Raw genomic sequence first — 13,936 nt, 5'->3', positions numbered from 1 at the left:
AGTTTAATTAATATAAAAATTAAAACCACTGATAGGATGCAGCTAAACCAATATTGAGAGGGAAATGAATAATCTTAAATATTCCACTAGCCATATATGGTTATTTAAATTTATTTAAACTAGATAAAATTAAATATTCAGTTTTTCAACCACACTGGCCACATTTCAAGTGTTCAACAGCCGCTAATAGCTACCATATTGAACAGTGCAGAAAAGAACTTTTCCATTATTGCAGAAAACTCTATTAGACAGCACTGTTAAACAATCTAAAACTTGTATCTAAAAACATAACCAAAAAATATACAAAGCAGAACTGACATAATTATGAGTAAATTAAGAAATTCATTATCATAACGGCAGATTTTAGCATACCTTTCTCAGTAATAGATCAAGCAGATAAAAATTAGTAGGGTTAGATAAGGACTGAACAATACAATTAACAAGGTCTATTTAATGAAGTATGTAAAATTCTGTAGAAGAATTTACAGCTGAAGAATACACATTCTTCTTAATTACACATCGAACACTTATAAAATTTGACCATCTACTAGGCCATAAAGTAAGTTCCAAAGATTCAGAATCATAGAAACCATATTCTTTGGCTACAATGGAATGAAAGTAAAAATCTAAAACAGAAAAGATAACTAACAAAAATTTGTTTGGAAATTTTTAAGTATACTTCTAAAAACTAATAAATCAAAGAAGAAATAATAATAGAAATTAGAAAATTCTTAGAACTAAACAATAATAAAAAATACTACATAATAAAATTTATGTAACATCCCAAATGTCCATCAACAGTGGAATAGGTAATTATATTCATACAATGGAATATGAATCAGCAACACAAAAGAACAAAGTAATGATACAACTAACAACGTGGATCACTCCCACAGGCATTATGCTGAGTGAAATAAATCAGACACAGAAGAATATACACTCTAGGATCCCATTCATATGATGTTTAAATACATGCAAAAATCTATGGTGATAGAGGTAAAAATAATGGTTTCCCTTGGAAGAAGATTCTGGCTGGGAGGGGACATGAAGGAGAAAACCTTCTGGGTACTGGAAATGTTCTGCATCTTGATCTGGGTTGGTAGTTACATGGGTGTATATATATGTAACAATTCATTAAGCTTTATAATTAAGATTTGTACACCCCACTGAATACCGGATACCTTAGTTTAAAATCTTTTTTAAAAAACCTTATAGGATGCAGCTAAAGTAATATTGAGAGGAAAATGAATAGCTTTAAGTGTTCTTATTTGGATAGAAGTCTGGAGAGACTAAAAATTAAATCATCATGCAACCTGAAGTCAGAGAAACAAAAATAAAGCAAACTTATAGAAAGTTGGAGGAAACGGTAAGAGCAGACGTTCATGAAGATACAACCCACACTTTTTTTTTACCCCTCCCTAGGAGACTGCTGCCCCTATAGGCTATTTTTCTTCATATCTATAGGCTCCTGATCAAAGGTCCTCTTTTCATCCTCTCTTACCACCCCAAATCTCACCCCAATCTCCAGTTTCCTCTCCCTAGCTCCTCACTCTGGCTGTAGAAGTTGGAGAAGCGGTCAAGGGCATCACAGAATTCTGTGGGAAGGCACTTTCTGATATGGTGCAGGTAGCAGAATGGGGAGACCGGCCAGCAGCGTGGTGACAGGACCAGTATAGAAACTGTTGGACTTGGATCTTCAGCAAATAGCTCGTTCTCAGTGTCCTCTTCCTTTTCTTCCTCCTGAGGAACAAAGGATTTCAAGGGCCCTTGGGCTCCCTTCTGTGGTCTAATCTTCTCCTACTCTCCTATTCTCTCACTCTTTTCCCCTGATCTTACCTCTTCTTCCTCTAGTCTCCGTTCTTCCTCATCCTCTTGCTCCAAAAGCAGTTTGTCAAGCTGCTGGAGCTGGAAGAGGTGGAACTGGCGCTGGAGCTCCTCAGAGGTGTTCAGGCTTTGCAGCATCTGCTGGGGGAGGCGGTTGGGGAAGCAGGGACCGATCTGTTCCAGCACGGCCCCCTCCAGCCAGCTCGGGCCCACGCCCAGGAGTCGGTCCGCCATGTAGTGCCTGCAGCACACACAGGCCGGGCCAAGCCTCAGTGTGGATGTCCTGCATGGCCCAGGCCCAGCCTCCCCCTCCAAAATTGCAGTCCTTCTGCTCCAGCCTGCCTGAACCACAGGCCCTCTTCCTTCCCATTCCCTTTCTGCCAGTGCCACAGTCATCTCTGTATCTTAATCTCTCCTCCCCAATGCCTCCTCTCTCATCTCCCCTCTAATATCCACCTCCTTCCCTCCTTAAACTCTGGGCCACTTATCCCCTCCCTCTCCAGACCTGCACTCACTGGTAGAAGTGCTCAAAAGTAGTGGCCAGCTCCAGGCCAGAAAGGACCATGATGGGCTCCAGCTGCCGCTGAAGGCGCCCCAGCATTTCCACCCCCGGGGCTCCAGCAATCAGGCTGCCCTGGATCTGTTGGTCGATGTGCCTGGCAAACTGCTCACTCATCTGGGAGCATTGGAGAGGGCACCAGATAGACCATCAACAAGGAAGTCAAGAAGGACAGCGGAGAGTGAAAGGGTAGAGTGGAAAGAAGATGAACATCAAATGAGCTGACAGCTGTGCTGTTCAAGGGGCTGGCTATACTCACGTGAGCAGCGGTGAGGAAGGACTGCTGTAGCAAAGCACCAGAGAAGCCACTGCGCAGAGCCAGTGTGAAGGCAGCCCGAGGCCCAAACAGTTCTGAGCCGGCTCTCTGCAAGCGCTCATAGAGTTCACAGTAACGAGGCACAAAGTCTGGGGCTCTCCAGGCTGCAGCCAGGAACCTGCTGACCTGGGGATAAAGGGAAAGAAATAACATCCAAGCAGCAGACCCTTGATGGTAACAGCTTAGCAGCCTCTCCCGCTCCTCAGACTTCAGCGTGCTCCTGCCCACCTGTTCCTGTACCACACTCAGCCAGCACTGGGTGATGTTCTTCAGGCTGCTGCTCGGAAGAACAGCTGAAGGCCCAGGGCTCCGATCCCAACCCTTACTGTTCTTGCTGACTGTGGAGAACAGAGACAAGGAAGGGGATATCACCTCAACCTATCGTCTCAACTGATGCCCTGGAAAGGCCAGGAGGTCACAGGGGCCTGGAAAGGCCCACAGCAAAGCAGTAAGGATGAGTAAAATCCACAAAGGGGGAATGAGCCAGGTATCACCACTGCCCAGGCTCCTAACTCAACTGGCCATGCATGGGACTTACAGGGTCGAGGGGATGGCTCAGGAGAGGGCCCAGGAGGAGGCTCCACGTGTATCAGCAAGTGGCAAAGACGACGAACTCGAGAGGCAAAGGATGCTGCTCGACTCAGGGGGCTCCGAGAGTTCTCCCTTTGTTCTAAGTACTGATCCAGCAGCCATCCCAGGGAGCTCACACCTTCTGCATCTGAGAGACAGGTGAGGAAGGGCCTCCGTGGGAAATGGAAGAAAGGACAGCTTAAGGAGGAGTAGAGAGAGAGAAGCACTTGTACAAAAGGATTTGGGGGCGGAAGTGCCCTAGTCCTCCCCTCACCAAGGTCTGGTTCAGCTGGAGTCTGGGGATATGGTAACAGGTTGGGGGGGTGGAGGTGGAGATTCAAATACCAGAGCCTTAGGGAGCAGTCCCCGGGGCAGAAGGAGAGGAACACTGAGGTGACAGGCCTACAGGGACAAAGACAGGAACCAAGAGAACCAAGAGCATTAACTCAGGTGATCCCTGGGAACAAATACAGGGAACTGGTTAGTGGGGCCAGGTGCTGGCATGGTTACCGGGGGAGGTGATGTTCTGCACTAGGGGGCTGACCAGGGCCTCCCAGCAGGTCTTGCCCAGTGCTTGGGCGGCCTCCTCGTCAGGGAGGAAGCGATCAGCAAAATTCTGCTCGTGGCGCAAAACCTTGTTCAGTCTGGGAACAAGAAGTGTATGGTTAAGGGTTAAAGGCAGAGATTTCCTTGAGGCCTCCGCTCAGTGCAGATCAATTCCCAATCACCCAGTCTCTGCCCCATCTCCCTCACCCAGCTCTCCCCATCAGCACATACTTCTTACCTATGTTCATTTTCCCCTCACATCCTGGCTTCAGCTTTACCTTTCCGACTCCCACTGACACACATCTCCTACCACCTAGTTCTCAGCAGTGTCCTGCTCCCTGTAACCACCACCCCTCCTCCCTTCAACCGTGCCCACCCCCTTCCCCCACCCACCTGGGACAGAGCTGCAGGAGGCGTCTGCGGTCCTCTGCTATGTCCCGGCTCCAGGCTTGCGCCCAAATTGTGTAGAAGAGAGATGTGCGGCGACACAGCTGCTCCCGGAACAGCGGCCAGAATGTGGGCTTGGGGCCCAGGACCTCCACACCCCGAACCCGGGTGTCGATGCCCCCCTGCAATATGCACGGCTTGTCTGTCACCTAAACTACCTTGCCACCAAACACTACCAAAGCCAGGCTCTGTGGGTGGTCAGAGACTGAGGTCTCCCACTCCAAGTTCCCTAGAGCCACTTGGGACATCCCCGCACATCTAGACCTCAACAGGTTCCTGGACCGTCTCCCAAGCAGGCCAAGGAGGAGTCTTGGTGAGAGTCTCCACAATATTAGAGAACTCGGCCACTACAGAGACCCTGTTTTACCTCCCGAGCCCCCGCCCCAGCCTCTTCTCTCACTGCACCTGCTGGCAGCGCTTTATGCGGATCTGGATGATGGGCCAGAAGCGGTTCAGATTCTCCAGGAGGATCACCCGGCTGGCAGAGGGCAACACGTTCACCTGGTAGGGCAGAGAAGAAGTAAAGAGAGCTCTCACCGTCAGCAGTGGGGCTGGGAGAACTGTTACGGGTGTCTGCCCTTCACTCCCCTGCACCCAGCCCACAGACCTATAAGCTCCACATCCAGTTCCACTCTCCCTGCTTACAAGGCAATGCCTTCCCATGAGGAAGGGATGTGGGAATTCCCCAGGGACTGGGTCCTTCCCTGAAGGCCCTGGGACAAACAGAGGGATGAGGTGGAAGTGGAAGGAGGCCTCACCGTGTTAAGCTCAGTGCTGATGGAGCTGGCACTATCACCCCCAAGTACCACCACCCTGGCGGGCATGTAACTTGAATCCTCACTGGCCACCAGCAGAGTCAGCTGCCTGGGAGAGAAGAGGAATCAGTCAAAGCTGGAGCCCTGGTCTTAATTCAAAAACGACTTCAATCACCTCCTTCTCAGGCTCCTGCTCCTCTGCTGGCTCCTTAAATGTCAGTCTTCCCCAGGCCTTCTGCTCTACTCTTTATATTCTCCCAAGGTGACTTCATTTAAACCCATAGTTTCGATGACTCCAAATCTACATCTCTACCCCAGACCTCTCTCCTGAGCTTTAACGCTGTGTATCCAACAGGCATTTCTACATCATGTCCCACAAGCACCTCAAAGTCAACATGCCCAAAAGGGAAGGTTCATCTGCTCCCAATTTCTCTCCCCTGTAACAAAACTGCCACTCATCCAGTACTCAAACTAGAACACACTGCCACTGTGGACTTCACCCTCTCAGAGTTTCCCACATCCAATCAATGGCAAGTCCTATGACGCTACCTCTTAATATCTCCCCACCTATCATCTCCTCTCTACTGCCATTCCCTCTGCTTAACTGAAAACATTAATCTTTTCTCTACTAGACTGCTGCATAAACCTTCCAACTCTTTCTCCTGGCCTCCAGCCCAAACTCCATAATTGCCAGACTTAACTTTCTAAATAAAAAATCTACTCTTGTCTCTTCCCTTCTTAAAATCCTTCAATGACTCCCCACACTACAGAATAAAGTTGAGATGTCTTAGGTCACATAGTTCTTTGTAATCTGGCTTCATCCTCCTTTTATGGGCTCATCACCTGCCACTTTGCTACATGCACCCTTCATTCCAGCTAAATTTAATCACTTAAAGTTCCCCAAAACAAATCATCATGTTTCTTCCCTTCTGCACAGATGTTATACCTTTGTCTATAGTACCCATTGCCTCTTCTTTATCTAGCTAACTTCTACTTCAAAACCCAGCTCAGTCGACCCCTCTTTCAGGAAGCCTCCTTGGACCTCTCAGTATACCTCAGATGTTTCTCTGCTCCCTCAGGACTCAGTGCATGTGTCAACTGTAACACTTTCTTACTCTATGCTCTTACTGATTTTCTAGCCTGTCTCCCCAATAGATCACAAGTTTCCTGAAGACAGGTACCATAAACAAATACACTAAACAAATACCTATGGAAAGAATCGATATGTGAGTTCCTGATCTACCTCAACACCAAGCTGAGAGCAGTGACATTTGTACCTAGGGGTGGGAGGGGCACGTCACCAGGCTCTAGGAGTAAGAGGATGTCTACACATAGCACAAAGAAGGCAAGTCAATGTGTTTATCTGTTCACTACACAAACTGGGTGTGAGCGTGTGCCAGGCATAGGGGTTAGAGATTGGATTGTGTGTATATGGGTGTTTGGCGGTGCGTATCAGAATGCGCATGTGTGTTCTCACCTAACAAGAACACCACGGTGCATGTGCAGGGTGATGGCGTGGGAGCCGGCGCTGCCGTTGGACTCCCAGTAGGTCTTAGGATTGCGGTCCGTCAGCCGGCTGGCCCGGTGTGGGTTAGAGGACACCTCCACCTTCTCCCAGCACTTGTCTTCCTTCACTTCCACACTAGAGCCTGAGGGCCAGTGGGGAGGGGGATGTCATGGCTTGGCTAGTTGAGGGGGAAAAAGGGACTTTTTGAGGGGGTGGGGAGGCAGGAAGGGCTGGGAAGAACAGATGCTGGGGTGGGGGCCAGGAGAAAGAAGATGGGGGCACGAACCCTGACAGATATGCCTCAGGAACACGTCAAAGAAGGGAATATTGATAGGTTGGTGGGTTCGTCTGTGGTCTTCTATCTGGCCTAGCACCATCTGCAGCAGGAACATCAGAGAGAAGGGGTGTGGGGGGGAGGGAAGGACATGGAGGAATACACAGAAACATGTATGAAGAAAAAGTCAAAGGGCAACAGAATGCTCGGCTCTGTTCTCCCCAAACTTTGGCAGAACAGGACCACAACGGGGAAAGCGTGGGGAGCAAATGCCCCAGATTCACTACCACTTGTGCCCCACATCACACAGGAACACACACTGAGTCGCCTTCCCCGGCTTCTGACTTCCATCTCCCTCGACTCTGTATTAGAAGCCCCTCCTCACCTGAATGCAGCCAGCCAGGATGCTGGAGGTGAGGTTACTGTAGAGCTGGGCGTGCTTTTCACACTCCGCCACCAGGTCCCGAAGCTCACACCCCAGCAGCAGCTGAGCCGAGTGCTTGTCCAGGACTTTGCAAAGGGCCTCTTTTGCTCCCAGGCAGCAGAGCACCACTGCATAGTCCTTGTGCATGGAGGCCAGGCGATGCAGGAAGCAGACCAGCTCCTGAACAATCTGAGCCCAGAGCCACACAGATTAATCCGTGGTAAACAAAGGGCAGGGGATGTTAAGAGTTGAGGGGTGGTTTCAGGAAAGTAAGTCTTTGGAGAAACTTGAAAGCCCAGTGAAAGGAGAGCACCAAAGACAGGTTGGAACAGAATACTGGGGAGCTGGGACTCCAGAGTGATCTGGCAGGAATAGAGCTTGAGCACAGCTTCCCAGGCTTCTTCCTGCCAAGGCCGAGCTATCTCAAGAGCCACTCCTGGTGCCTGAGCCTTGCTCCACAATGCACAAAACTCCAAAGGGCGAGAGCAAGGAATGCTTGGATTGGTAAACGTGGGCTCCTCCTAAATACAGACTCCAAAATCCAGGTGCAGCCAAAAGGTTTATACTTTAAAGACGCTAGCTGTGGAAACTCTTAGACAACATTTGCCTTCCTCTTACTAGCTCCCCACCAACCCCTCCAGACCCATTGAGAAGGCTCTGCTGGGCTCTCCAGGGCACCTCACAAGATATATGGTGTCCCAGATGCTGCCTTTCCTCCCCCCACTTCCCAGGCTGTGGTACCTCAGAGTCACTGCTGGGGCCACTCAGGCAGTTGAGGCAGGGCTCCAAGACTTCATGCCAGGAGAGTACCATCGCCTCAGGAAAATCCAGCAGCCGGGTCATGACCCTGGTGGGGGAATGGAAATAGTGAGTCCCTTGTTCTGCCAGCTGCCTGAACCCAGGACATGTGGGTTTCTGCACAGGTCCCTCACCTCAGCATAGTCAGCAGCAGAGTTTTATTGGGCCCCGGGGCATCCAGAGTCCGCAGCAACAGAAGGAAGGGCTGGGTCTCCTGCTGAAGGCGTTTGAGGAGGGGCCTCACGGCGCCCCCTGGGCTACCCTCACGGCACAATACCCGCTCCAAGTCCAGCAGTAGTTCTGCAGATGGGCCCCCCACTATGGATCGAATCAGTAGCTCAGGGGACCCATCCTGGCCCTGGGAGCCAGGGGTTTCCAGTGCTGTAGCCCAGACACATGGGAGGAAAAAAATGTGTATGAAGAGGAGTCATACAAGTTGGTCAAACCTAGAAATGGGAAGGTCCAGAAAATCATCCCAAAACTTTCATTTTAAGGATGTCTGCAGTTTCTACCAAACTGTGAGGAATTTTCTTTTCCGGCACAAAATAACATGGTTAGTTAGCTACATTAGAAAAATAAAATCTAGTGTAGTAAACATTGCCAATGTAAACAAAATACATTTTTATCTCGTACAGTCGTATAATTACCTTTTATAATTAAAGGTTAGCTATACTGTTACATAAGCCAGTAAATATTAGTTATTACTATTACATCACTATACTACCTAGCATGGTGGATTTAGACATACATAGCCTAAAAGACACAGGTTGCTTATTTAAATTCCCCTCCATACTTCTGGGTTTTCACTTGTTTTCTAAACACAAAGGGTTCTTCCCCATGACATCAATATTTCATGATTCTAGTCATACCCTAAATTATAATTCCTCAAAAGAAGGCATCCCTAGAAGCCGTTTCAGCCAACTTTCTACTGCCCAATAAGACTGGACCAAACTTAGCCCAGACTGATGGGAATTCTCATATGTTTAAAGCCATTCAGAGAAGGCAATTCCAAAGCATCTATTCTAGAAACTCCCTCTCCTCTTGGTCAGGAGATTCTATGAAATACCTAACTGGCACCAAACCCCTGACTCACTTCCTGAGTCTTCCTAGTAAGGTACTTGTATGTAAATCTTAGCCTTCCTGGCCACAGGCTGGAATTGTCCAATTCCTCCAGCAGAAGCACCCCCTCAACAGTGGTACCTGCGTGTTCAGGACTGCCCGGCGGCTCTGAGTAGCGATTGAGAAGCATCATGAGGATAGTGCGTGTGGTGGGCATGGGTTCTGTCCCTGGTGCTATCCCTGAGTGCCTAAACAAGGTGTCTCTCAGCTCTTGGGTTATAATCTGGTCTCCCAGAGTGTGATGGTTGCACAAAAGCAGGTTGAGCAGGAGCAGGCCATTTCTCACTGCAGAGGAACACCTGGAAGGAAGGAGGTGACCCGGGAAGAAATTTAAAGAGAGCAAATGTAATTAAAGCAGGGAAGTAGGTGCAGGGGGAGGAGTCTGACAGCTTGGGGAAAAGCCTCCAGTGGTCCCTCTGAGGTCAGGACATCTGGTCCGTGACTCCAGGTCACTCCATCCAACTCCATGAAGGAAGATCAGGGTTGATCTATTCTCTCTGGGAATCCCCATACTCCCAACTGCTTGGCCTCTCTTCCAGCAACAGCCAGAGGTACCACCAGTGTTTAATCCAGAGGTAACATGACAGAGGAATGTCTGTGGAGCCCATGGGACTGGGCCAGAGGAGTAGGGGCTTTGGGGCTCAGCAGAAATTTGGAGGCTAATGCTCTAACCCCTCAGTGTTCAGCATCAGGATCACGGCTGCAGGGAGAGCAAGGAGCAGGCTCTCCGAGCCCGGACGTGTGGCTGAGTCGATGCTGGCGAAAATCTCTCTGGTCATCTGGGCATCAAACAAAGGGTGGACAGAATCGCGGCCAGTAACAAAAGTGGGGATCTCAGAGGAGCTGGCAACAGCCAGCATCTTCAATGCCTGCAAGAGGGATGTAGGAACAGTATTAGGAGTGGTCAGAGCTGCCATGAGGAGGAATGGGCTACCATTCTAGACCCCAAACCTTGGGACAGTGGAGCTGCTTATAAATAGGTAGAGTAGGAAAGGAAGGAAGTAGTAATGGGACATCAAATGTTAGAAGAAGAAGAAAAAAGAAAAGGAAAAGGTAGGAAAGAAACCTTAAGACAGGTAAGGCTTGATGGTAAAATCAGCCTGCAACCTCTCTTTGCCCCCATGCTCCCAGAACCAAGGCTAACTATCTTCCCCATAGGATAGTGCCTTTCAGAGCACCTAGCTGTCTTCAAAGGCTTTCCCTGATGTTGTCTCCTGTCTCGCTTGACCACTCCTTCCTTTGCAAAACCTCCCTTCCCTTGAGTTCCATGATTCCATATTCCCCTGGTTTTCCTCCTACCTCTCTAGTCACTCCTTTGTCTGGTCCTTAAACACTGAAGTTCCTTGGCCCCCTTCTTTTCTCAGCCTGCACTTTGTCCCTAGGTAACCCTGTCCACTCTCATAGCTTCAATTGCCACCTATATGCCAATACTCCCAAACCTACGTCCACTGACATCCAAAGCCACTACCCAGCCCTACTCAAGAAAGTTATAGGAAAAATATTTGTAATGTGCAAAATAGTTTGGTGGTGCTATAGAAAAAAATAAAATGAAAAGGAACAACATGCCATTAAAGTAGAAAATGTCTCTCTTGGTGAAAGGCCTGACTCTCCAAAGAAGAAACCCTCTAGGGACAGAGAAGATTTGAAATAATTCTCAGGACAATCCCCCTTGAGAGGTCTGGACCCTTCCAGCAAATACTACCTTATAATGAGGTTCTCTCTCCCTTTCGTTACCCACCTCTCCCCACTTAGCTGAATTCTATAGGCCTTAAGTTATAAATGGAGTTTCTGGGTGGTGCAAACAGTTAATGCACTTTGCTGCTAACCAAAAGGCTAGGGTTTGAGTCCACCCAGAGGTGCCTGGAGAGGTAGACTGGGTGATTTACTTCCAAAAAGATCAGCCATTGAAAACCCTATAGATCACAGTTCTATTGTGACACACATTGGGTTGCTGTGAGTTGGAACTGACTCCATGACAACTGTTTTTTGGGGTTTTTTTTAGTTATAAACAAGATGATATAATTGTGTTACAGGGCAAGACTCTGAATTCAGGGGCAAATGTTATATTTTAGTCATGAGGAACACAGAGTTGTTTGGGTATATGTGGCCTAGACTGTAAATGCCTGGCTGTTCTTGGAAGAAGCGGCACCTAGTTAGCCCATAAAGGAAAGAGCCTTCCAGCCTCTCCCTGGAACCGTCTGCTCTCAGAGGACATGTGCTCCCTTCTACGCTGCGGCCATTATACTGTTGGAATCTATTCTCAGAATTGCTTTGGCTGAGGCCTACCTGTCCTTCTCGGGACACTAAGGCTAGGGGGAGCACACCCTGCCTCAACCACACCTCCCTACCAGTCAACACTTCTGTCTGGAAGAGCTGGAACATCAATTCTTCCGTATGCTCCCCTGGATGAAGGCGTCCCTTCTTGATTCTCTGGGCCCACGATGGTGGAGAGGTGGCAATGCTGGCTTTGTTTTACCCAAATTTGGTAGGAGTAAGCGTCCCACTCAGACAAAAGAGGGGAAAAAAACCTACTTTTGGTTTAATCAAATCTAGAAAATTATTCTTTAGACACCTAACTGTAACTGAAAACAGGCATGGGAAATTCAACATACCTAAAAACTCAGCTCCTGACCTTCTTCCCATACCTCATCTTCCCCCCAAACTCCTGCTTAATAAAAGGCCACCTCATCCAACCTGCTGCTCAATTTTAAACCTTAGAGTCATTCTTAAAAACTCCCTTTTTCCTTTTTCCAAACAGGCACTCAGTCTCTAAGACTGTCAACATGGAACTCTTAAATTCATCTACATCTTTCCATCCCAACATCTATTCCATGGTGTAAACCACTGCAAACCATTTCTTTTTTTAATAATTTTTATTGTGCTTTAAGTGAAAATTTACAAATCAAGTCAGTCTCTCACACGAAAACTTATATACACCTTGCTACATACTCCCAATTACTCTCCCCCTAATGATACAGCCTACTCCCTCCCTCCACTCTCTCTTTTCGTATCCGTTTTGCCACCTTCTAACCCCCCTACCCTCTCATCTCCCCTCCAAGCAGGAGATACCAACATAGTCTCAAGTGTCCACCTAATCCAAGAAGCTCACTCCTCACGAGCATCCCTCTCCAACCCACTGTCCAGTCCAGTCCATGTCTGAAGAGTTGGCTTCAGGAATGGTTCCTGTCCTGGGCCAACAGAAGGCCGCACCATTTCTTTCATATCAGTAGTCCCTCAATCTAGCTATCTCACCCATCTATCTCCCCCATCAGACCCAGTCCACTTACCGCCAGTCCTGCCTGCTGCACCAAGACGGAAGTCTTATATTCTTGCATGCAAACCAGTACAGCGTAGATGCCACCCTCCCTGGCAAAGAGTGGGCGCCATTCATGCTTGGTCATAAGCAAGTAAAGGAGACGTAGGGCCAGCACCACTACCATCTTCTCTCCCACCTGGTTGGTCAGCAGCTCCACCAACGTCTTCACCAGCTTCTCTCTGAGAGAAGGAAGAGATGTTGGGATTCCCCATACCAAGGAATCATGCCTAACTCCTAGCCATGACACCATCTGACTCCCGACTCAACCCCATCCACCAAGATCCAGGCCACCACCCCACCCTCTCCCCTCTCTAATCCCACTTTCCTTGCCTTTGTCTCACTCCTGATCTACTCTCCTCTGCAGTCTAACTGCCTCTGGCTCCTCACCTTATGAAGGAGGCAGTAGAGTAAAATGGGTAAGAAGTCTGGCTCCTTTATCCAAATAAATCTATTAATTCAATATTACTCCGACCAAAAAAACACATGACAGGCAGATTCAAGCACAGGAAAAGGAAATATGCAAGAATAGTCAGGAAGTTTTTGGAAGAGTAATGACAGACTTGCCTACTAGTTATCAAAATGTAAACTTATAATAATTAAAGCTCTGGAGCTAATATATGGGAGAACAGATCAATAGATGAGAAAAGAAGTAAGGGTGACATCTCAACCAGTGAGGAAAGGAAGAACCATTCAACAATGTTGACAGGAGTGTGAGATGTTAATAGTAGAAACAGTGTGCAAGGGGAAGGGAGTAAAAAGGAACTCTCTGTACTTTACGATTGTTCTGTAAACCTAAAACGACTCTAAAAGAATAAAGTCTAATTTAAAAAAAGATATTGAGACAACTGGCTATCCTTTCCGGGGAAAAAAAACTTAGAACTCTAAGCCATTTGCAAAAATAAACTGCAAATGATTTCTTAAGTAAATGTAAAAAACAAAATCACAGGTATTTTTGGAAAATATAAGGAAATATTCTTATAATCTTGGGATAGGACTGACTCTCTTAAGGGGTACACAAAACCTAGAAGCCCTAAAAAAATACAGTAATGTAAAAACCTAAGACCTTAGCACAACGAAAGACACCATAAACAAGGGACAAGCAACATGAGCTAGAGAAAGGGTCCAATGGAAATGTTCATCTAAGGAAGCAAAGAAGTGCCTCCAGAATCCCTAGGTCCTAGTGAGGGTCACAAGAGGAAAAAGCAAGTATCAGAGATGCACAGGGAAGAGGTGCCCTGGGAAACATGCAGGAAAGGAACACAAAAGGAAAAATTCTGGGAAAGAAGGAAAATAAAGGTACTGAAGAAATTCTGTGTTTTTATCTGTCTTTCCTCTTAGAAGCTTTATGATGGCTACAACATGACTCAAATATGCTCAAAGATATATCCTATTCTGTAGCCAAGATTATAAGATATATATATATTTCATGGGTAATACATAAATAGATACAGAAATACAAATAAGGATATGTTTACCAAAAT

The 13,936-nt window shown here is 47.5% G+C and overlaps 1 protein-coding gene across 1 annotated transcript in view; it reads right to left on the bottom strand.

Annotated features, from left to right (window-relative positions):
* CUL9 (cullin 9) overlaps positions 1-13,936 on the bottom strand; it is a 44,011-nt gene that overhangs the window by 14,642 nt on the left and 15,433 nt on the right. The window contains exons 9-26 of the mRNA XM_064286339.1: positions 12,427-12,634; positions 9,812-10,008; positions 9,221-9,438; positions 8,155-8,401; positions 7,964-8,069; positions 7,184-7,411; positions 6,811-6,901; positions 6,495-6,666; positions 5,021-5,126; positions 4,668-4,763; positions 4,209-4,384; positions 3,780-3,913; positions 3,238-3,417; positions 2,928-3,037; positions 2,643-2,825; positions 2,340-2,500; positions 1,837-2,065; positions 1,551-1,740 (exon numbers count right to left, since the gene is read on the bottom strand). Coding sequence (XP_064142409.1) covers positions 1,551-1,740; positions 1,837-2,065; positions 2,340-2,500; positions 2,643-2,825; positions 2,928-3,037; positions 3,238-3,417; positions 3,780-3,913; positions 4,209-4,384; positions 4,668-4,763; positions 5,021-5,126; positions 6,495-6,666; positions 6,811-6,901; positions 7,184-7,411; positions 7,964-8,069; positions 8,155-8,401; positions 9,221-9,438; positions 9,812-10,008; positions 12,427-12,634 — 3,032 coding nt within the window. The remainder of the gene's footprint in view (positions 1-1,550; positions 1,741-1,836; positions 2,066-2,339; positions 2,501-2,642; positions 2,826-2,927; positions 3,038-3,237; positions 3,418-3,779; positions 3,914-4,208; positions 4,385-4,667; positions 4,764-5,020; positions 5,127-6,494; positions 6,667-6,810; positions 6,902-7,183; positions 7,412-7,963; positions 8,070-8,154; positions 8,402-9,220; positions 9,439-9,811; positions 10,009-12,426; positions 12,635-13,936) is intronic.

The sequence above is a fragment of the Loxodonta africana genome, chromosome 1, assembly GCF_030014295.1.
Source record: "Loxodonta africana isolate mLoxAfr1 chromosome 1, mLoxAfr1.hap2, whole genome shotgun sequence".
Taxonomy (NCBI): domain Eukaryota; kingdom Metazoa; phylum Chordata; class Mammalia; order Proboscidea; family Elephantidae; genus Loxodonta; species Loxodonta africana.
Note: the sequence above shows the minus strand (reverse complement) of the source record. Positions and strands in the feature narration are given on the sequence as shown.